The 22,096-nt window shown below is 48.3% G+C and overlaps 1 protein-coding gene across 8 annotated transcripts in view; it reads left to right on the top strand.

The window, feature by feature from the left end:
• NOD1 (nucleotide binding oligomerization domain containing 1) overlaps positions 1-22,096 on the top strand; it is a 64,158-nt gene that overhangs the window by 13,652 nt on the left and 28,410 nt on the right. For 5 of the 8 annotated variants that reach the window (XR_013356601.1, XR_013356602.1, XM_077856336.1 and 2 more), the window contains exons 2-6: positions 10,332-10,540; positions 10,621-10,931; positions 13,696-13,870; positions 16,483-18,307; positions 20,997-21,080. Coding sequence is in view for 6 of the 8 variants with exons in the window: in XM_077856336.1 (XP_077712462.1) it covers positions 10,698-10,931; positions 13,696-13,870; positions 16,483-18,307; positions 20,997-21,080 (2,318 nt within the window). In the remaining 2 variants the exon portion in view is untranslated. Of the gene's footprint in view, positions 1-8,400; positions 8,498-10,331; positions 10,541-10,620; positions 10,932-13,695; positions 13,871-16,482; positions 18,308-20,996; positions 21,081-22,096 lie in introns of all 8 variants that reach the window. The other 3 variants (XM_077856337.1, XM_077856339.1, XM_077856338.1) reach the window with 3 other exon arrangements.

Raw genomic sequence — 22,096 nt, forward strand, 5'->3', positions numbered from 1 at the left:
AATCCATATCATTCAGGCCCAGGATGAGTGATGATTCCCGGGAAAAGAGTGAAATCCTGAGGCCAGCGTAGCTGATGGGAAATGATTTTTCTTGAGGTTTCTGTTCTTGATCTAGGCTGTGTCAGTTGGGGTGGAAACCAGATCCTGTCTACTCATCCTAGGTGTCGACATTCATAGTTATACTCTGGGCAGGGTGGCCCCTGCACCCCGGCTTTGCTGGATGATTCTGCACAGAGCAAAGCTGCTGCTGAATGAACGAGTTTGCTAGCATCTAACTCACTGTCTCACTCACAGAAAACACTGAGGCCTTCTCCGTTCATAGAGGTTTATTCTAAAACTTATTATATCTGTATAATCTTATTTTTTTTAAAGAATTTTTTTAAAATATTTAATTTATTTATTCATGAGAGAGACACACACTGAGAGACAGAGATACAGGCAGAGAGAGAAGCAGGCTCCCTGCGTGGAGCCCAATGTGGGACTGGATCCCAGGACCCCGGGATCACACTCTGAGCTGAAGGCAGGTGCTTAACCGCTGAGCCACCCAGATGTCCCTCTTTATAATCTTATTAAAAAGATCCACGGGATAAGGGGTGGCACCCCTGGGTGGCTGAGGAGACTGTGTCCTCAGCCTTGGCTGAGCCCTCGTGTGCTGGGTGGGGGTTATTGGGACTCAGTGTGGCTCACGTTCAAACTCCGAAGGGACAGGAGCTCTAAGCCCTTCTCCGGGTCACCTGTCCCCAGCAGGACTGATGGAGGCCTGGGGGGAGCTGCGGGCTGTGCTGGCGCTCTTGCCTCATTTCCCATTTGATGTGCTCTCCCACGCTTGGAATCTCTCGTTCTGTGCATCTGTCTGATGGCTAACCTCGTGGACCTCCGTTTTCTGATTTCTAAGTTGGCGTTATCAATTCCTCTGCCGCTTAGGGTTGTCCTAAGAATCGAGTGAGATAATAGAGAAGATTAAATCAGGTGATAATTACTAGTATTTACTCAGTGCCTGGTCTAGGCACTTTGAATGTTAACTCAGTCCTTGCAGCAGCACTTTGAGGCAGGGACTGCCCCTGTGATGAAACCAAGGCCCTTGGGGAGCCTGGGCAGCTCAGTGGTTGAGCACCTGCCTTCAGCTCAAGGTGTGATCCCAGGGTCCTGGGATCGAGTCCCGCATGGGGCTCCCCGCAGGGAGCCTGCTTCTCCCTCTGCCTGTGTCTCTGCCTCTGTGTGTGTGTGTCTCTCATGAATAAATAAATAAAATATTAAAAAAAAGAAAGAAAGAAAAAAAGAAACTGAGGTCCAGAGAGGCTGGCTCACTTGCTAATGAGTGGTGGGCCCCTCAGCCTGGCTGGCTCCAGGGACCACACCTGGCCCCTACGTCACTGTAGCTCTCAGAGGGAGTGGAAAGCATTAGCTGGATGCTGGGCCCCTAGTAAAGGGCTTGCTCAGTGTTTGTGCCCCACAGTGGGGCCACCATGCAGCACAGGGTTTGACACCTGGCCTCTGGAGAAGGACGCAGGAGGCTGGCATCCTGGAGTCTTTCCAGTGTCCCTCCCCTACTGGGTCCCCTGTGGCCTTTCCATGGGTCCTATTGCTGGTAGCATGTTGTCCTGCGACTGGCCCCCGCAGATAGGGGCGTCTGGGTTTGCTGCGGTGGTTCAGGCAGGCAGGCCCAGGCTGGGAAGGTGTTACCCCTGGACGTCATCTTTGGTCCTCCAATTTGGCATGTGGAATTTCTCAGTTACGAGGCTTTAAAAGAGCAAAGAGAGGCAGGTAGCTCCTATTTTTTCTTTATGAAATAAAAACCCGGTAAGTAGAGCATCTTTCAGGAACCAGCTTCTGCCGCTCAAGTGAGGGCTTTGGTGGTTACACAGACACACAAGATACTGGGCAAGTTACAGCAGATGTATATAGTGTGATGCAAGCAAGCAAAAGAGCGGTGTAGGCATAACTGCACATAGAGAAAAGCAGAAAGGGAATACTCCAGAATGTTAACAGTGGTGTAGGTGATTTGGCTTTTTCTTTAATTTTCTTTTCCTTTCTTTTTCTCTTTTTACTTTTTGCATTCCCCAAAGTTTCCACAGTGAGCAGCTAAATTGCTTTTATACTTGGGGAAAGTTATTAAAACATAAAAAGGAACATCTGTGGAGATGAATGTCTTTATAAAGTGTTTTTTATCTTAGCATCTCAGTTGCAAAGAATGCGCATTAACTTTCAGGGTCCCTTGGGATAGTAGAGAAGGAAGAAAGCAACAGCACTAGGCAAAATCCCTCTTTAGAAAGTGAAACTGAGTGTGGGGGAAGGGCCTTCCCAAGATCCCAGGACTTGGGGGGGGAGGGGCTGGAGTCCCAGTCACCCTGTCCCCAGGTGGGGCTCCTTTATTTATTTATTCATGAAAGACACAACACACAGAGGCAGAGACACAGGCAGAGGGAGATGTAGGCTCCATGTGGGGAGCCCGATGTGGGACTGGATCCTGGGACTCCATCCTGAGACTCGATCCCAGGACCCCAGAATCATGCCCTGGGCCAAAGGCAGGCGCTAAACCACTGAGCCACCCAGGGATCCCCAGTGGGGCTCCTTTCTAAGCGGATCCTTTCCCCTATGTGTCCCTGTGACCTCATCTCATGCATCCTGACAGTGGGCCAGCTGCAGGGCCCCGCTAAGCACCCTGCCCACCCACCAACACCCCCCCCCCTCCCGCCCAGGCCTCAACTGCCATCCCCAGACTCCTGGCTCACACGGACCTCCCTTCATCCTGGGGTTCCAAGGTCACCTTGGGGAGAAGTCTTTGCTTTGCTCCCTGCATTCTTCTCTTACCGTGTTTTCCTTGCGTTTGGTGGCCTGCTAGGTTTCTGTTGATGCTTTGCCTCTCTTGTCTGTGAGCCCCCTGAGGGCGGGGGTACATGGCCTTTATGCATGAGGAAGGCAAACGAAAAAATGAATGGGCCTGAGGTCTCAGCTCTCCAGCAGGCCTGCTCACCTCCCCTGTGCTCTTCAGCTGGGAGGGCACCACTGCTGACGGTTTTGCAATAAGGCTGCCTTGTAGTAGCGCTACTAGAGACCTACTTCCCCTCCGGCTTTTCCTGGCTGCTGCCCAGTAAAGGAGAGGGTGGTGGCAGCCAGAGAGCGTGGGTACCTGCACCGACCATGTGCTTGCTCTCATCTACTGCTTGTTTTAAATAAATTCCTGATCTTAGAGGAGAAGCTCTCAGTTTTGTATTGTGGAGTATGATGTTCTTTGTGGGTTTTTGATATATGGCCTTTATTATGTTGATGTACGGTCCCTCTAAACCCACTTCACTGAGAGAATTTTTGTTTTTGTTTTGAAACAGAGTGTGTGTAGGGGGAGGTAGAGGTAGAAGGAGAGAGAGGATCCTAAGCAGATGCAGGGCTCAATCTCACAACCCTGAGATCATGACCTGAGCTGAAATCAAGAGTTGGACATTTCACTCACTGATTGAGCCCCCCAGGCACCCCTGTTTTTCTTTTCTAATGTATGCATGTAAATAAATTTCTATGGCTTCTATAATTGTATTTCACAAATGCTGCTATGTTGTATTTTCATTATTATATGGTTCAAACTATTTTCTAATTTCTGTTTCTTCTTTGACTAGTTGGTTTGGGGATTTTCTAGGCATCTTTTTATCTTTGATTTCTAGCTTGATTCCACTATGGTCAGAGAATATACTCTGGATGATTTCAGTTCTTTAAAATGTGTTAAGAATTTGCAGGGCACCTGGGTGGCTCAATCAGTTAAGCGTCTGCCTTCCACGCGGATCATGAGTCCAACGTCCCAGCATTGAGCCAGCCGCATCAGGCTCCCTCTCCTGCTTCTTCTGCCCCTCCGTCTGTTCCTGCTCATTTTCTCTCTCTCAAATAAGTAAAATCTTTTTGAAAATGTGTAAAGAACTTGCTTTAAGTCTGTTTTGACTAATATTACACGTGCACTTAAAATGCTAAGCATTCTGTTGCTGTTGGGTGTGTGCTCTATAGATGTCAGTGAGGAGCCTTGTTACTCTGTTCAGATTCTCCATATTCTGACCGTTTGCTAATTTGTCCTCTTTTTGTTCTTTCAGTTACTCTGAGGCATGTATTAAAGTCCTCCATTGTTTTTTTTTAATTTTTATTTATTTATGATAGTTACAGAGAGAGAGAGAGAGAGAGGCAGAGACACAGGCAGAGGGAGAAGCAGGCTCCATGCACCGGGAGCCCGACGTGGGATTCGATCTCGGGTCTCCAGGATCAAGCCCTGGGCCAAAGGCAGGCGCCAAACCGCTGCACCACCCAGGGATCCCCTAAAGTCCTCCATTGTGACTATAGATTTGTCTAGTTCTTTTATGACTGTCAATTTTTGCTTTATTATTTTGAAAATGTTGCTAGGCGCATATAAATTAACACATTTGTATCATCTTTTAGAATTGATCATTTTATCATTACGAAATGCTTTTCTATCTCCAGTAACATTTCTTCCCTTAAATTCTGTAATCTGACTATAGTCGCCCCAGCTTTTTTTTTTGATAAGGGTGTATCTCCTTTCTTTTCCTGTTTGAGGAAATGAATGAATGGAACTCCATTTTATTTAAGATGTGTTTCTTTAAGCAGCATGTAGTTTTTTTCTATCAAGTCTGACAAACTGTTTTATAATTAGTGTATTTAGCAAATTTACATGTAATGGAATTACTAATACATTTGGATTTATATCTGCTGTCTGGTTTCTATTTGTCTTGGCTGTTCTTTCACCTTTGAATCTCCCTGTCTTCTTTTAGAATTAAGTGTATTTATTATTCCATTTCTTCCTTCTATTGTCTACATTTTAGTGAGAGTCTTAAAGATAATAATCTGAATCTTTAAATTATTACTGTCTAAAAGTAATACTAGGGCAACCAGCTGGCTCAGTCACTGGAGCGTATGGCTCTTAATTTCGGGGTCATGGGTTCAAGTCCCATGTTGGTCATACTTAAAAAAACAAACAGAATAAAACAAAGTCACAGTCTTGCCTAGTACCTGAAAGTGCTTTGACTTTAGAACACTTTAATTCCATTTATTCCCCTCCACCTTTTGTGTTATTGCTATTATACATGTTAACTCTATGTATATTTTAGACTCCACAAGATGTTAATATTGTTTTGTTCAGTCAATACACATTTCTATTTACTCACGTAAAACTTTACATTCCTCTCATTTTGTTTTTGTCTTGGGATCATTTTTCTTCTACCTGAGAAACTCTTTAGTATTTATTTTAAAATATTGCAGCTAGGCTGACAATAAAATCTCTCAGTTTTTATTACCTGGAAATGTATCTTGCCTTTAAAAAATCACCTTCATTGTTGATATAATTTCATACAATAACATTCACAGATTATAAGTGTACAGATTGATGACTTTTGAAAATGCATGTGTGTATACGTATATGTGTGTGTGTATAGGTATGGTATATAATAGACTCTTAAACAACACTGGTTACTTGTTGTTGGCCTCTGTGAGAGTCAGAAACTACTATATCACAGCTAGAAGCAGATGAAATCTGTTTAAAAAAACAAAATTGTCAGAACCTCTGAATCTTTCCAGAAAGCAAATTTCTAGAATGGGAAGTTACTAAATTGAACTTTTCACAGGCTCTTGATACATACTGTTAAATGGGTTCCCAGATGGTCTCCACCAGGATGCATCCCTACCCATGGCGGACGGAAGTCTCTGTCACATGATACTATCAATAGCATTTTTGACAAAAATGCCTTGACAAAAAATAGTTCTTATTTTTAATCTTTTCGAGCGTGAAAAGCTGTAAATCTGTTACCAACAGTTGAAAGGAATTGTACACCAACTATAAAACCAGTGGGTCCCCTACTTATTTCCTTTCTGAGTTCACAAAACTGTCAGTGATCTCACCTTTTTAACTACCTGCCTCACTGACTTTCTGAGAAACTAACCTGAAGAGCCAATTCAGAGTCATTCCTGGCCTCAGTATTTTAGATGGAGGGGGGACAGGGCAGGAGCTCCAATGCCCTTCTACCGTGGCTTCCGGTGGCTGCTCTAGAGCTACACCATTCAGCACAGTAGCCACTGGCCACCGTCGCTGTTGAGCACTTGATGTGTGGCTGGCCCAAATTGAGAAGTGCTGTAAGTGTAAAGTGCACACTGGAATTCAGAGCCTTAGTATGAAAAAAAATGAATGTAAGATGTTTCATTAATTCTATATTGAAATAAGAAATTTAATATATTGGGTTAAACAGAACATTATGAAAATTAATTTCTTTTTACTTTGTGGCTACTAGAAAATCTTAGATTACACATTATATTTTATTTCTATTCAACATAGAGAGTTTCTCTCTTCTGTCTCTATTTCTATTTTCCTTTGATTGCCTGCCCTCCCCCAGTACTTGCTTTGTTTTCTTCAGAGAAGCTTCCCTGCGCCTTTTATGGAGACTCTACAGACTTTATATTTAGTTCAGAAGTTCAAATTGCAAGATGGGACCTGGGCACAGATCTCTAAGTAGCCTAAGGTGGTGGATTGATGCTGGGATTCTGTTACCTGGGGACTAAATCTGTGAGGGCAGATTACAAACCCAGGAAGAAGAGGAGGGGATGGAGGTGCCATCTAACCCCCTCAGCTCCCAAGGGGCTCCCTCCCCATCAACAGGCTCTACCTCAACTTGCCTTTGTCTCAAGAGATGGCTTTTGGTGGCAGACCAGCCCACCTCTGACCTTTTCTGCTTCATTTGTCTACTTCATCTTCCTCTTTTCTTCCTCTTTTGCTCTGTGATGAGTCTTATTTTCTGGCCATCTCCATTGGCTTAATGGTTCTTTTGGTTGTTTGCTGGACTTGCCTCACCAGGATATCTGCCTTCAATCTTTTCCAATACTATGGCTCCAGGTGAACCCCAGCCACTGGAACAGGTCCAGCTCACCAAACCTGACCCTGACCCAGCCTTGGTCTTCTGTTTGCCTGAACGTGACACCTTGACCATCTTCACTAGGCAGACCCATCTTTTACTGGGTAAAGACCATGATGGATCCCCTGTCAGGCCTAGGAGATCCCTGGCTCTGTTCAGTATTTTGGTAACCAGATGCCCATGATGTGGATTTATCTATGGTGCCCCAGGGTATAGATTTGGTCTTCCTTTGGATCATGTTTACCAGGCAGGTTCAACTTTTTTTGTTTCCTCTTCCACCAGCCATACCTCAAGTTCCCGCTGGATTGAGCTAATTCCACAAATATGATTACATCTCAAACCGGGGCTTTGGAAATTATAGAACAACAGCCTCCTTGCCAGCTGGCTGACATGGCATTTGTTGCTTTCCTTAGGTGGCCATAAATCAAGAGGCTGAAGTTTCTGCCTTTGATAGCAAAAGGTGGAGATATCTGCAGGGTCACTGTGGGCAGGCTGAGGGGAGAAATCACTGGTATTGTGGGAATTTCAGGCTCAGAAGAGACAAGAGCTGTGAGTAACACAGGGCCCTCAGTGTAGATGGACATGGATGAGGTTTGAACAGGTGAAACGAACACCCTTCCTAGCCTTGTTCCAGCCCAGCAGCCATGCCTGCAGAACACTCATGAAATAAGCAAGCAGTTCCCTTTCCAGTTCTCTCAGATTAAGGATTAGTGCAAAGAAAGTCTCAGTTTTGTGCTATGTCTTTAACACCCTCAAATGCTTCTACAAGCAAGCAGGCCCCAGACCTCAGATGTTTCCAGGCAGCCCTGTTGAGGTGGAATACAATAGCATGGTTTTATTTCCGGAGAATTTATTTTTGTGTTATTTCCTATTTATTGAAAGTGCTGGTTTTCATTTATAATGGTGATATAAAATTTCCTTTAAAATTTGGGGCACCTGGGTGGCTCTGTCAGTTAAGTGCCTGCCTTTGGCTCAGGTTATGATCCCACATCAGGGTCTCTGCTCAGCAGGGAGCCTGCTTCTCCTTCTCCCTCTGTCTGCTGCTCCCCCTGCTTTTGCTCTCTCTGTTAAATAAATAAAATCTTTATAAAAATTAATCTGAGTTTTAAAATAGTCAACTTATGGGGAATAGGGAGTACACTTGCTGTGATGTAACATATGGAAGTATTGAATCACTGTAGTGTCCACCTGAAACTAACATAACACTGTGTTAACTATACTAGAACTAAAACAAATGAAAAACAAAACAAAACAAAACAAAATCAATCTAAAGCACAAAGCTAAGCAAATAAAGTACAGGTGGGACTCAATTGTGGCCAAAAAATAATATAAATGAATATGTTGCCCAAATGACATTTAGAAAACATTGTCATGAAGGAAGAAGATACAGAGAGTACTCCAGCATCCTAGAGTTCTGGATTTAAAACTACCCCATCATCAATTTCATTAATTTATTCACCATTCATTACAATGGTATTTTCAAAGAAACTTGTCTTTTTTTTTAATTTTGCAGATTCCAGAAAAATATTGGAAATTAAAGATTTCAGAAGAGAAAGTTGTTTTAAAATATTCTGATTTACTTCAGAGAATAATGCTGGAAACTTAAAACGGTATCATTTTCCCCTAATGTATTTATTTTTTTTAAAGATTTTATTTATTTATTGAGACAGACAGACATACAGACACACACACACACACACACACACACAGAGAGAGAGGCAGAGGGAGAGCAGGCTCCATGCAAGGAACCCGACGTGGGACCCTATCCCGGGTCTCCAGGATCACGCCCTGAGCTGCAGGTGGCTTTAAACCACTGCGCTACCTGGACTGCCCCTTCCCCTAATTTAAATTTAATATTATCTACCGGTATCCCTTCAGGGAACCATTTTTTCAAATGCTGTGGATCCTAAAATAGGTCATATGATTGACCACAGTGGAAAAGGCTGAATTAACATCTAAGAGGCAAGCATACGTCTAGTATGGTAGTTAACTAACCAGTCATTTCCACCCATGAAAGTTCTTTTTGCTAAGGATGTCTTGCCCTCCCGCTACTTAGAATGTTAAATTGCACTATTCTCTTGCTCAGTCACTCAGGTTATAAAAGGAAAGTTATTGTGTGGGTCCCACTGAGAAATCTCTGTAAGGCTTGCAGTGTTTAGCAAATTGACATAAAAAGAAGGAAAAATGGATATGTGTAAAGGACCAGGAGACTTGTGTGACTTGGGGGGTAAAATCAAGAACTGCTGGACTTGAACGTTTACAGATGTGGGCTTGTAAGAGATCCAGTAATGACAGTGACAGTGTTTACAAGTCATTTTGGGGGTGGCAGGGCTCAACAAAAAAGTATAAAAATGATCTCTCTGGGATATGTGAGTTTTCCTACCTCAAGGAGGGACTAAGTGGCCAGTTTAAGGCCTTTCTACTTCCAAGATAATGACCCACTTTATATACACAAGGATGAGTGGAGAAGTGGCCGAAGGATCTTATGGTATAAGAAAGGAAATCAGTGCAATGTGGGGGTCACTCAGATGAACCCAGATTAGTTTTTAATACCCAAATAAAATGGCTTGGGTCCCTGTTTGTACCCAGATGGAAGCTCAGCAGATGCACAAGGTTTTCAAGGTTTCCAGGAAGATGGCTTTTCCTGGTCATCTGCCACTTGGAAGTCCATGTCACCTTGTCTGCTGCCCTCCGTCTGTCCTGCTTCACTCCAGACGTGGTTGTTATTCCTCCTTCATGCCCCAGAGTGCTTGGTATATGGCAGACTTTGCTAGAAGTGTGAGGATAGCTGGAGCAGGGCTGCAGGAGGACTACGGCACAGCCCAGAATGGGCAAAAGTGATGGAAACGTCCCTGTTCCCAGGTTCCTGGGCTCTGGCTAACACAGGTGACTTCATGCTGGCTATCTTCCTCCTCAGGCCATTTTGCGCTCAGACCCTCTCTCTCAGCAACTCCCCAACCCTCAGCCAACCATGGTGCTCCCAATTCCTTTTTATGAAAAATAATATACCTTCCCATCTCTATCCCAGGCTGGGATTGAGGCACACTTTTAAAAATTATTATTATTTAAGAGATAATAAAGACGTTTTGCTATACAAAAGGGTGTCTAGGGGATCCCTGGGTGGCTCAGCAGTTAAGCACCTGCCTTCGGCCCAGGGCCTGATCCTGGAGCCCCACGGTCGAGTCCCACGTCAGGCTCCCTGCATGGAGCCTGCCTCTCCCTCTGCGTGTGTCTCTGCCCCCCTCCCTCTCTGTGTCTGTCATGAATAAATAAATAAAATCTTTAAAAACAAAACAAAACAAAAGGGTGTCTACCTCTGGTCACCCTCCCTAGGCATGTAACCCACAAGCGGAAGCAATTCAATTATGATTTTTTTCTTTAATGTATCTCAGATCACCATCTTTTTTTAAAATTTATTTTTAATTATTATCATTTTTTTTTTAGAGAGAAGAGACTGTGTGAGAGCCAGGGGAGGGGCAGAGGCAGAGAGAGAGAGAAAATCTTAAGCAGATTCCACTGTAATCACAGAACGTGAAGGGGGGCTCAATCTCAAGATTGCGAGATCATGACCTGAGCCCAAGTCAAGAGTCACGTGCTGAGCCACCCAGGTGCCCCTCAGATCAGCATCTTAAGCAGGACTCCTCCTGCTTGAAGTAAGTTTCCAGGACCAAAGAGGAGGGGAAGCATCTTTCCCATGACTTTTGCTTCACTGTGATTTCGTTGGTCTCTTTAGGGGCGGCACTGAGAGAGAGGTGGGTGCCCTGGATCCTGATCGCCTCCTGCCAGGAAGACACATGTAGCCAAAGATGAATGTGGGCAAAGCAGTCCCTCGTTCCTTTAGCCATGGAAAAGCAGAGTCACGGTGAGATGGGGATAATCCCATCAGAGTCTCACTCCCACATTAAATTGCTGAAAATCAACCGGGAACTTCTGGTCACTCACATCCGCAACACCCAGTGTCTGGTGGACAACTTGCTGGAGAATGACTACTTCTCTTCCGAAGATGCGGAGATCGTGGGTGCCTGCCCCACGCAGCCCGACAAGGTACTGGTGACAGGGGCTGCCATTGGCGGCCTGCATGTCTCGGTAGCCAGAAGGGGCTTCTCGGGGGACCTGAGGGAGGACCTCTGGGCATTTAGCACGTTGGCGGGATTTCCCGTTGGGGTCACTTACAGAGCAGAAACACTTGAGCTACCAGCTTATTATACAGTTCCATATTTCTGAGTTGGTGTGGGGAGCAGACTCCTCTCACCTCTCCTGTCTGCTTGGGGCACGTATGGCTTCCAAAGCCTGTTGTTTTCAATCCACTTTCTATTAGGAGGAGGGAAAAAGGTAGCGACCATCAAACACTAGCGAGTGATGTTCATTCAGCGCCTCTGAACTCCAGAGAGCCGCTCACTGCTGGGTAAGACTCTTGAGAATGGCCTTGCCTCTGGTTTGGGAACAAACACATCCCAGCCTGGTCTACAGCGAAGACTTTTCCACACTCCCCTCATTTATGTGAGAGAGAGAGAGGGAGAGTGAGTGAGCACGGGCAGAGGGAGAAGGGGAAGCAGAGGCAGAGGGAGAAGCAGATCCCTGCTCCATTCCAGAACCCTGAGATCATGACCTGAGCTGAAGGCAGTTGCTTAACTGACTGAGCCACCCAGGCGGCGCCCCTCACTGTGGGAAGTCTAAACAGCCCTTAGTTCCCTTTTAGCTTTGTGTCATGTCCTGAAAAATAGAATTGGCAAGACCCAAAATTCTTTGGTTGGAGGAGTGATAGAACTTGTTTGCAAGGTGCTCCTGCCAGGCTCCGGGGAGACCAGAGGGTTTTGGGGGGAAAGCACAGTAGCTGACTTGTGTAATCCCCCCCCCCTGCATTTTTAATAATACAAGAAAGCTTTTTTAGGGTATAGCTTATATACGGGTATATGTCAGCCCTCGGCTCTGTGGCCCAGCACCCACCCCATTCTGCTTATGCAGCTACTTTTTTTATTGTATATTTTTTGTTGGAGTTCGATTTGCCAACATATAGCATAACACCCAGGGCTCATCTCATCAAGTGTCCCCCTCAATGCCTGTCACCCAGTCACCCCAACCCCCTCCCCACCCCCCCTTCCACTACCCCTTGTTCGTTTCCCAGAGTTAGGAGTCTCTCATGTTCTATCACCCTCACTGATACTTCCCACTCATTTTCTCTCCTTTCCCCTTTATTCTCTTTCACTATTTTTTATATTCCCTGAATGAAGGAGACCATACAGTGTTGGTCCTTCTCCGATTGACTTACTTCCCTCAGCGTAATACCCTCCAGTTCCATCCACATCAAAGCAAATGGTGGGTATTTGTCGTTTCTAATGGCTGAGGAATATTCCATTGTGTATATAGACCACATCTTCTTTATCCATTCATCTGTCGATGGACCCCGAGGCTCCTTCCGCAGTTTGGCTATTGTGGACATTTCTCCTATAAATAAACATCAGGGTGCAGGTGTCCTGCCATTTCACTGCATCTGTATCTTTGGGGTAAATCCCCAGCAGTGCAATTGCTGGGTCATAGGGTAGCTCTATTTTTAACTCTTTGAGGAACCTCTGCACAGTTTTCCAGAGTGGCTGCACCAGTTCACATTCCCACCAACAGGGCAAGAGGGTTCCCCTTTCTCCGCATCCTCTCCAACATTTGTGGTTTCCTGCTTTGTTAATTTTCCCCATTCTCACTGGTGTGAGGTGGTATCTCATTGTGGTTTTGATTTGTATTTCCCTGATGGCAAGTGATGCGGAACATTTTCTCATGTGCATGTTGGCCATGTCTGTGTCTTCTTTGGTGAAATTTCTGTTCATGTCTTTTGCCCATTTCATGATTGGATTGTCTGTTTCTTTGGTGTTGAGTTTAATAAGTTGTTTATAGATCTTGGAAACTAGCCCTTCACCTGATATGTCATTTGCAAATATCTTCTCCCATTCTGTAGGTTGTCTTTAGTTTTGCTGACTTTTCTTTTGCTGTGCAGAAGCTTTTTATCTTGATTAAGTCCCAATAATTCATTTTTGCTTTTTGTTTCCCTTGCCTTCATGGATGTATCTTGAAAGAAGTTGCTTGGCCAATGTCAAAAAGGGTGTTGCCTGTGTTCTGTACGATTTTGATGGATTTTTGTCTCACACTTAGATCTTTCATCCATTTTGAGTTTATCTTTGTGTGTGGTGTAAGAGAATGGTCTAGTTTCATTCTGCACATGGCTGTCCAATTTTCCCAGCGCCATTTATTGAAGAGACTGTCCTTTTTCCAGTGGATAGTCTTTCCCCTATGCAGCTACTTTGTCCCAGCACCGCTCATTCCTGGCCAGCAGCAGTGTTAGCTTAACAGGGGTGGACATAGCTCTGGTTTGTGAGTCTGACTTTGTACTTTTAAGTTCATGGAAGCCTCCCAGCTTTTTATTTTTTTTTTAAAGATTTTATTTATTCATGAGAGACACACACAGAGAGAGAGAGAGGCAGAGACACAGGCAGAGGGAGAGGCAGGCTCCATGCGTGGGGCCTGATGTGGGACTCGATCCTGGGTTTCCAGAATCACACCCTGGGCCAAAGGCAGGCGCTTAACCGTTGAGCCACCCAGGGATCCCCCGCCTTCCAGCTTTTTAGAGCTGTATCGTTTAATTTCTTCTTAAGGTGGGTCCCTTTCCCAGATTCTAGGCCTTCATAGGTAGTATCTCACACCTCTGGGTGGACAGCCAAGTTCGAGGACGTAGTAAGAGCTTGGAGCCCTAGTGTGGGCCTGTGCGGTGGCAGGACTCCCCAAGCACTAGCTCACCCCCTCTTGCTTACGCTGCCACCAGGTTCGCAAAATTCTGGACCTGGTACAGAGCAAGGGTGAAGAAGCATCTGAGTTCCTCCTCTACGTGCTCCAACAACTCGAAGACGCTTATGTGGATCTCAGGCCTTGGCTGTCGGAGATTGGCTTCTCCCCGTCAGAGCTTATTCAGAGCAAAGTTGTCGTCAACACCGACCCAGGTATGTGTCCCCCTCTCCCCCAGGGGGACTGCAGACTGCCAGCAAGCAAAGCCCTGCAGCTTGGAAATGCTGCGGCATCAGGGCTCCACAGGGCGGGGGGTCGGCACCAGCAGCCCTGCGCACACCCTCAGCCAGTAGATCCCGGTCCTCTGGGTGCCGCCCGCCCCGTGACTGAACTGACCACAGGGGGCTGGTGTGATTTATGGAGAGGCCTGTGGAAGTGTGGGCATGGCCTCTCTCCTGGCCTCTTGCTTACTTGCCATTCTGACATATAGAGACATTTCAGTGGTTGCACAAATTCCAGGTTGCATTCTTTCCCCTTTGAACATCTTTCCAAATTTCATCCTGGGCAAAGTATTCTTCTGTCACCCCGAGTTGCCAGTCCTTATTTCTGAAGCACAGTGGTACCGCATTAGCTGACCCATTAGGTCAAGTATTGACGACATGCCCACCATGTGCCGAGCCGTGGTGCTGGATGCCAGGGTTACAATGTGGAGCGGACTGGTTACGGTTCTCGCACTCAGGGAGCTCGGAGGCCAGTGCAGGAGGCCCACTGGTACATGATCAGGGGAACGTGTGATTGCACGTGATGACAAGGACAAGACCAGTTGAAGCTGCAGTGCACACCGGGGCCACGATCTGGCCTGGGAGCCAGGAGGTCTTTCCGTGCCCGTGTTCTCTCTAGTTTGAGACACGTGTTGGCAATATACCAGCACTGAGCTCCCAAACTGGGATGTTTAAAGCATCCAGTTTGACCTTGAACACAGAGACAAAGGACAATGTTCCTGACAGGTGTGTGTTTGGCAGAAACCAGGCCAACCAGCAGTGTCAGGGCCCAGCTCTTCTGCAGCCGCCCCTGCCGATACCTGTGGCCACTGTTAGCTTCTTACTTCTACTGCTCCTTTGCACTTTATCCTGTTTCCTTCCCCAGGAGAAAAGGAAAATGGTCCTGCCTGTGATAATTCTTTCAAAAGACATCTCCACTGGTTCCTTTACTTCAGTAGCCTTTTTTTTTTTTTACATATTTTATTTTATTTATTTATTCATGAGAGACACACAGAAAGAGAGAGGCAGAGACACAGAAAGAGGGAGAAGCAGGCTCCATGCAGGGAGCCCGACGTGGGACTCGATCCCGGGTCTCCAGGATCAGGCCCTGGGCCAAAGGTGGCACTAAACCATTGAGTCACCCAGGCTGCCCACTTCAGTAGCTTTTAAAGTATAAGTCACTCTACAAAGCCGGATGTGAAAGACTACATACTGTGTGATCCTATTTATATGAAATGTCCAGAAAAAGCAAATTAATAGAGATAGAAAGCAAATTGGCAGTGGCCTAGGGTCCGGGGCAGAGACTGGCTAGGAGTGGGCTTACGTCCGAGATATTTTAGAACTGGATTGTAGTGATGTTTGCATAACTTGGTAAATTTACTAAAAATCAGTGAATAGTACACAGCACCTATTGTAAAATACGTGAATTTATGGTACATCAATTATGCCTTACTAAAGATATAAAAAATGTAATTCACGGGATCCCTGGGTGGCGCAGCGGTTTGGCGCCTGCCTTTGGCCCAGGGCGCGATCCTGGAGACTGGGGATCAAATCCCACGTCGGGCTCCCGGTGCATGGAGCCTGCTTCTCCCTCTGCCTGTGTCTCTGCCTCTCTCTCTCTCTCTCTGTGACTATCATGAATAAATAAATAAAATCTTTAAAAAAAATGTAATTCACAAATTTTAAGCAGACAACCAAGTTAGACTAAGTTCATGGGAAAAGGTTACAGATGAATTTGGAAATGGGCACGTGCATCTCATTTTTGTTAACTGACTTATAATTAAAATCCAGGAAGTATTTTAAAGGCATTTATGGAACAGCCTTTTGTCTGGCTGGGGAAGGACCACCTCCCTCTGCGGGGTAAGGTCCGTTTCTAGCTCAGGTTTGCTGAGCTCCATGCGCATGTGAGCATGTTACTGTGTCTCTTCCCCTGTGGACAGATGCTAAGGTGTCAGATGCTGGGGTCCTGGGGCTAGTGTGCTCTGTGGAGTTCAATAAGGTAGTTTTTATCCTAATTTATTGTCCTTTTTTTTTTTTTAAAGATTTTATTTATTTATTCATGAGAGACACAGAAAGAGAGAGAGAGAGAGGCAGAGACACAGGCAGAGGGAGAAGCAGGCTCCATGCAGGGAGCCCGACGTGGGACTCGATCCCGGGACTCCAGGATCAGGCCCTGGGCTAAAGGCAGGCGCCAAACCACTGAGCCACCCAGGGATCCCCCTAATTTACTCTCTTTTTGTGCTTTGGCACAGCTCATTTGTAATCCAGGCTACTGTGTAATGTATTTTCTCACTAACAGTTCTGGCATTTAGTTTTGAGACTACGCCTCGTTTTCAGAGCAACGTGATAAGCGGAAGAAAGGTTAGGGTTATTTCTTTGTCAACCGTACACGTTTCCAGGTGCCTGGCTGGCTCAGTCCGGGGAGCCCCCAAGAGGCTCTTGATCTCGGGGGTGGTGAGTTCAAGCTCCACTGTTGAGTGTAGAGATTACTTAAATAAATAGATGCACTTCAAAACAACAACAAAAAGCATTTCACTGGGAACTGGCTGTCCTCCCCACCCCTCCAGTAAGCAGGTACACGGAGAAGCTGCGACAGCAACTGGGCCGGGATTCCAAGTTCGTCTTGTGCTACGCCCAGAAGGAGGAGCTGCTGCTGGAGGAGACGTACACCGACACCATCGCGGAGCTGGTGGGCCTCAAGGACGAGAGCCTGGGCCCTCTGGGCAGCCTGGCCTGCCTCCTGGACCGCTCCAGCGGCGTCCTCAGCGAGCAGGGCGAGACCATCTTCATCTGCGGCGACGCGGGCATGGGCAAGTCCATGCTGCTGCAGCGGCTGCAGAGCCTGTGGGCCGCGCGGCGGCTGGACGCCCAGTTCAAGTTCTTCTTCCACTTCCGCTGCCGCGTGTTCAGCTGCTTCAAGGAGGGCGACGCGCTGTGCCTGCAGGACCTGCTCTTCAAGCATTACTGCTACCCGGAGCAGGACCCCGACGAGGTGTTCGCCTTCCTGCTGCGCTGCCCGCACGCGGCCCTCTTCACCTTCGACGGCCTGGACGAGCTGCACTCGGACTTCGACCTGAGCGGCGCCCCTGACACCTCCTCCCCCTGGGAGCCCGCCCACCCGCTGGTCCTGCTGGCCAACCTGCTCAGCGGGAAGCTGCTCAAGGGCGCCGCCAAGCTGCTCACGGCCCGCACGGGCGTCGAGATCCCGCGCCAGCTCCTCCGCAAGAAGGTGCTTCTGCGCGGCTTCGCCCCCAGCCACCTGCGGGCCTACGCCCGGAGGATGTTCCCCGACCGGGCGGTGCAGCAGCACCTGCTGGCCCAGCTGGAGGCCAACCCCAACCTCTGCAGCCTGTGCGCCGTGCCCCTCTTCTGCTGGATCATCTTCCGCTGTTTCCAGCACTTCCACAGCGTGTGGGACAGCGCGGCGCAGCTGCCCAGCCGCACGGTGACCCTGACCGATGTCTTCCTGCTGGTCACCGAGGTCCACCTGAACAGGACGCAGCCCACCAGCCTGGTGCAGCGGAACACGCGGAGCCAGGTGGAGACCTTCCGTGCCAGCCGGGGCACCTTGCGCTCGTTGGGGCAGGTGGCCCACGGGGGCATGGAGAAGAGCCTCTTTGTCTTTGGCCAGGAGGAGGTGCAGGCGGCCGAGTTTCAGGAGGGGGAGCTGCAGCTGGGCTTCCTGCGGGCCGTGCCAGAGCCGGGCGTGGGCGGCGACCAGCAGTCGTACGAGTTTTTTCACATCACCCTCCAGGCCTTCTTTACCGCCTTCTTTCTCGTGGTGGACGACCAGGTGGGCACTCAGCAGCTGCTCAGGTTCTTTCAGGAGTGGGCGCCTCCCGGGGAGGCGGGAGCAGAGTCCTGCTATCCCCCTCTCCTCCCCTTCCAGTGCCTGAAGGGCGGTGGCCTGGCGGGGGAAGACCCCTTCAAGAACAAGGATCACTTTCGGTTCACTAACCTCTTCCTGTGCGGCCTGTTGTCCAAGGCCAAAGAGAAACTCCTGCGGCACCTGGTGCCCCCCGCTGCCCTGCGCAGAAAGCGCAAGGCCCTGTGGGCACACCTGCTTGCCAGCCTGCGGGCCCACCTGAAGAACCTGCCCCGAACTCAGTCCGGGGGCTTCAGCCAAGTACAGGCCATGCCCACCTTCATCTGGATGCTGCGCTGCATCTACGAGACCCAGAGCGAGAAGGTGGGCCGGCTGGCGGCCAAGGGCATCTGCGCCAACTACCTCAAGCTGACCTACTGCAACGCGTGCTCGGCCGACTGCAGCGCCCTCTCCTTCGTCCTGCACCACTTCCGCAAGCGGCTTGCCCTCGACCTGGACAACAACAATCTCAACGACTACGGCGTGAGGGAGCTGCAGCCCTGCTTCAGCCGCCTCACTGTCCTCAGGTGAGGCTAGGCACAGGGAGCAGCCAGTGGGGCGGGGAGGGCCAGGCTCCAGAGACACCAGGACGAGCATCATGGGGTAGGACCTCCTGAATTACCCTGGCACCTGTGACCAGGTGGCACAGAGCAAGGAGCAGTGCCTCCATGGCAGGCGGCTCCAGGTCAGCCCTGGCTGGGTGTCCTTGAATGAATTGCTTTACCTCTCTGATTCCTCATCTGAAAAAGGGAGATGCTGGTATCCTAGCAGTTACAGTAATAACAACAGCATCCGTCGAGAATGGGTGAAGGGCACTACAAATACTAGCAGCCCTATAAGGTAGTGGGTACTGCTAGTTTCATTTTGGCGACGGAGGAACTGGAGGCACAGAGATGTTCTCAAGGTCACACGCCAGGGCCACGGTGGAGCCAGAATCAAAAAGCACCAACCTTTTGAGATTCGTGGGAGGCTCGGAGATAGCCTGTGAAAGGTTTCTGGGAGCTTTTGTGTTTGCAGAAAAAGCAGACTCCGTGCTTACTGGCCCCAGTTACTTTCCATGATCAAAGCCAGCAGCCCTGAGCTGCCGTAGATCTTAGTCCAAACTAAACGGTTTCCTGCTTGATGGTTTAGAGGAAGGAGAGGCTAGTCTGCTTTCTTCTGTTAGCATTTCCTGGATAAAATACACCTTGTAAATCTCACGAGGGCTTCAGTTCTCCATAACTTGGCTCAAGTATTTCTGAAGAACAGGGGGGATTTGGGACCGGTTACACCAATGCCAGAGTGTACATTAGGTGGGGACAGTGGGATGTAGGGAGCCCAAGGCTGCCTTGGCCTATTCTCTTTGCTCTCAGCCCAGGGCACCCTCACACCCTGGGCACCCCTGTGCTCATCTCAGGCGATGGAGTGCACCAGGGTGATGCTCCTGCCTCAGGCAGCTGTCTTCGGGTGAAGTTCTCCTCCACGCCAGCGAAGGGGAGAGCAGGAGGCCATGGGCAACTCCAGAGAAGCATTTTGAGCTCCCGGAGACCACCAGGTAGGGTTAATTTTGACTGAAAGTTAGTGGAAACTCAAAATAGAGGTGGCTTAGATAGGTTACAAGCTTGTCTCATAGAAAAGTCTAAGTGCAGAGGAGGGCGGTTCAGGGCTGCCGTGGTGCCTCCATGACCATTGGGAACCCAGGTTCTCTTTTGCCCTGTGGTGACCCTACTGCCCTCACTACCTGATTTCTACCTCTTGGCCCAAGATGGCTGCTCACTTCCAGCCATTCAGTTGACATTCTAGCCACCAAGAAGAAGGAAAGGCAAAGGACACACCTCATTCTTCTAAGAAGAATTTTTCAGCTATTGCTAATGAGATGTCTGCTTAGATTTCATGGGACACAACTTAATCCCATGTGTCCAGTTTAAAAAATGGGGGGTTCTATTCCTAAGAAAGCACAGATATTGAAAGTGACTAGTAGCCTTCCTGAGATGGCCACCCTGAGATGGCGTGCAGTGTGTGTACACTTTGTGCCCCAGCACCAAAGTGGGCACCATGGGAGGAGAGTTCCTGAGTATCTGACCTGATGTGGCCTAAAAATCAAACTTCCGCTTGTTCAGCCTTTCACATATTACAGAGGCCAGCGTGTGGGCTCAGTCTGGCCCAGGGCTCGTGTTTGTAAATAAAGTGTTATTGGGACACAGCCATACCCACGTGCATACATATCAGCCGCTTCGCACTACAGAGTCGAGTAGTTGCGATAGAGACCACATGGCCCGTAGATCCTAAAAGATTTGCTCTCTGGCCCTTTACAGAAATAGTTTGCTGACCCTTGCATTGTTATCTCACCCACCCCTGACACCTCACTCTCATCTATCCCTGAGCTTTACTCTGTCCTGCAGCCTCACCTAAATGATGGAGAGGAGGATTGAAAAAAATTTTAAAAAAATTCACATTTTAGCCATATCAGAATATCCTGTTAGTCTATGGATTGTGCAGAACAGTTCCAGCGAGTGGCTGGCCCTTGGGCAGGAGACGGCCGTCATCCTGAAGTCTTTTTCCTGCTCCCTTCTGTGAATGTGACTTCCAGATGGGGAGGCTGCTGGCACTGTGGGTGAGGCGGTTCTTGTGGGGACTGTTTTTTTTTTTTTTTTAAATAATCAATTTATTTTTTATTGGTGTTCAATTTGCCAACATACAGAATAACACCCAGTGCTCATCCCGTCAAGTGCCCTCCTCAGTGCCTGTCACCCATTCACCCTTGTGGGGACTGTTTTGCCTTTTGCAGGACACCTAGTATCTCTGGCTCCACTTGCCAGATGGTGGAGCGTTCCTTCCTCCAGCTTTGTCATCACTAGAAGCGGCTCCACACGTTTCTGAATCCCCCGGCCCCTCCTGTGCAGTGAGAACCGCATTGAGGGGCCTGGCTGACCCGGAGATCACCCACAAATGCAGGAGGTCAGGGCTGGCTGGCCTCGTGTGTCCTTTATGTGTCCTTCGGAGCCCTTGTGTTGAGTCAGGGCTGCGCTGTAGCCTTGGTTCTGGGTAGGCCTGTTGGCCCCACGATGACGGGGCTTTTTAGGAGCTATTCGGCTGACTGCTCTGGCTGTCCTGTCAGCAGCTGTTTACAGCTGGGAAATCTCCTGGACCTACAGGCTTCTGGATCCTTGTGGCATTAATGCTTCTGCATGTGAACAGCTGCGGTGATTTATGACTTTCTTTGCTGTTTGGTTTCAGACTCAGCGTAAACCAGATCACTGACAGTGGGGTAAAGGTGCTATATGAAGAGCTGACCAAATACAAAATTCTGACGTTCTTAGGGTACGTATTCCTCAACAGTGGCGAGCCAGTGATGTAGTAATAACACAGAGGAGCAGGGAGCTGCCATTCGTGGGGGTCACTGGACGGTTGGAATGATGGCCAAGGCGCCAGGAAGAGCCCTGGCCTGGGAGCAGGGAGTCCTGGGTTCATGTGCTGGGCTCCGCCAGCAGCCCACTCTTTGAGCAAGTCAGGAAATGTTGCTGAGCTGCCTTTTCAGTCGCGTATTGGGATCTTAATATAGGCAAGTATTTTACGAGTGGTGATCTGGGGTTGCTGAGGAAGTAGCTGGGAATATGGTATTTTTTTTTTTAACTGTTTGAGAGAGAGAGAGAGAGAGAGAACACACTGAGCAGAAAGAGGGGCAAGAGGAAGAGACTCCTAAGCAGGCTCCCTGCTGAGAGTGGAGCTCAACACAGGGCTCAATCCCAGGATCCTGAGATCATGACCTGAGCTGAAATCGGGAGTCTGACACTTAACCCCCTGAGCCATCCAGGCGCCCCTGGGGATATGTTTTATAAATGCCAGATACTGTTTATGTGTTCGATTCACCACTCTGGGCCCATGATCCCTTACCCAGAACCCGGAGGGCAAGACACCAATCCAAATTGAGTGGACATGCTGTTCCGTGGTGATAGGACCAGGGAGGTCAGGGGCTGTACCCTGGTTTCAAATACCTTAATACTTAATATTTAATACTTTAATATTTCTGCAGCAAAATGTGTGAATATTCAAAGCAGTTAGGATAAAGACCTAATCCCTGGATTGAGGCCCAGGGAGCACATGACCCCGGGGGGCCTTTCGGCTCAGGAGTTTGGTGTGACCTGCCTGGTTACCACTTTCAGCTTCTTTCTGCCTTGCTGAACTGGAATCAGGTGGTAAGGTGACTAACAAGGAGCCGCAGGGAGGAGGCTCCAGCTCACAAACATTTTCCCCTCAACCTGCTGCTTGTGACCTTAATAGAAAAATACCCATCCCCTGCCGCCGGCTGGGCCCTTGCACACGAGGGCTTGGAATGA

This window comes from Canis aureus, chromosome 18 (assembly GCF_053574225.1).
Source record: "Canis aureus isolate CA01 chromosome 18, VMU_Caureus_v.1.0, whole genome shotgun sequence".
NCBI classification, from domain to species: Eukaryota; Metazoa; Chordata; class Mammalia; order Carnivora; family Canidae; genus Canis; species Canis aureus.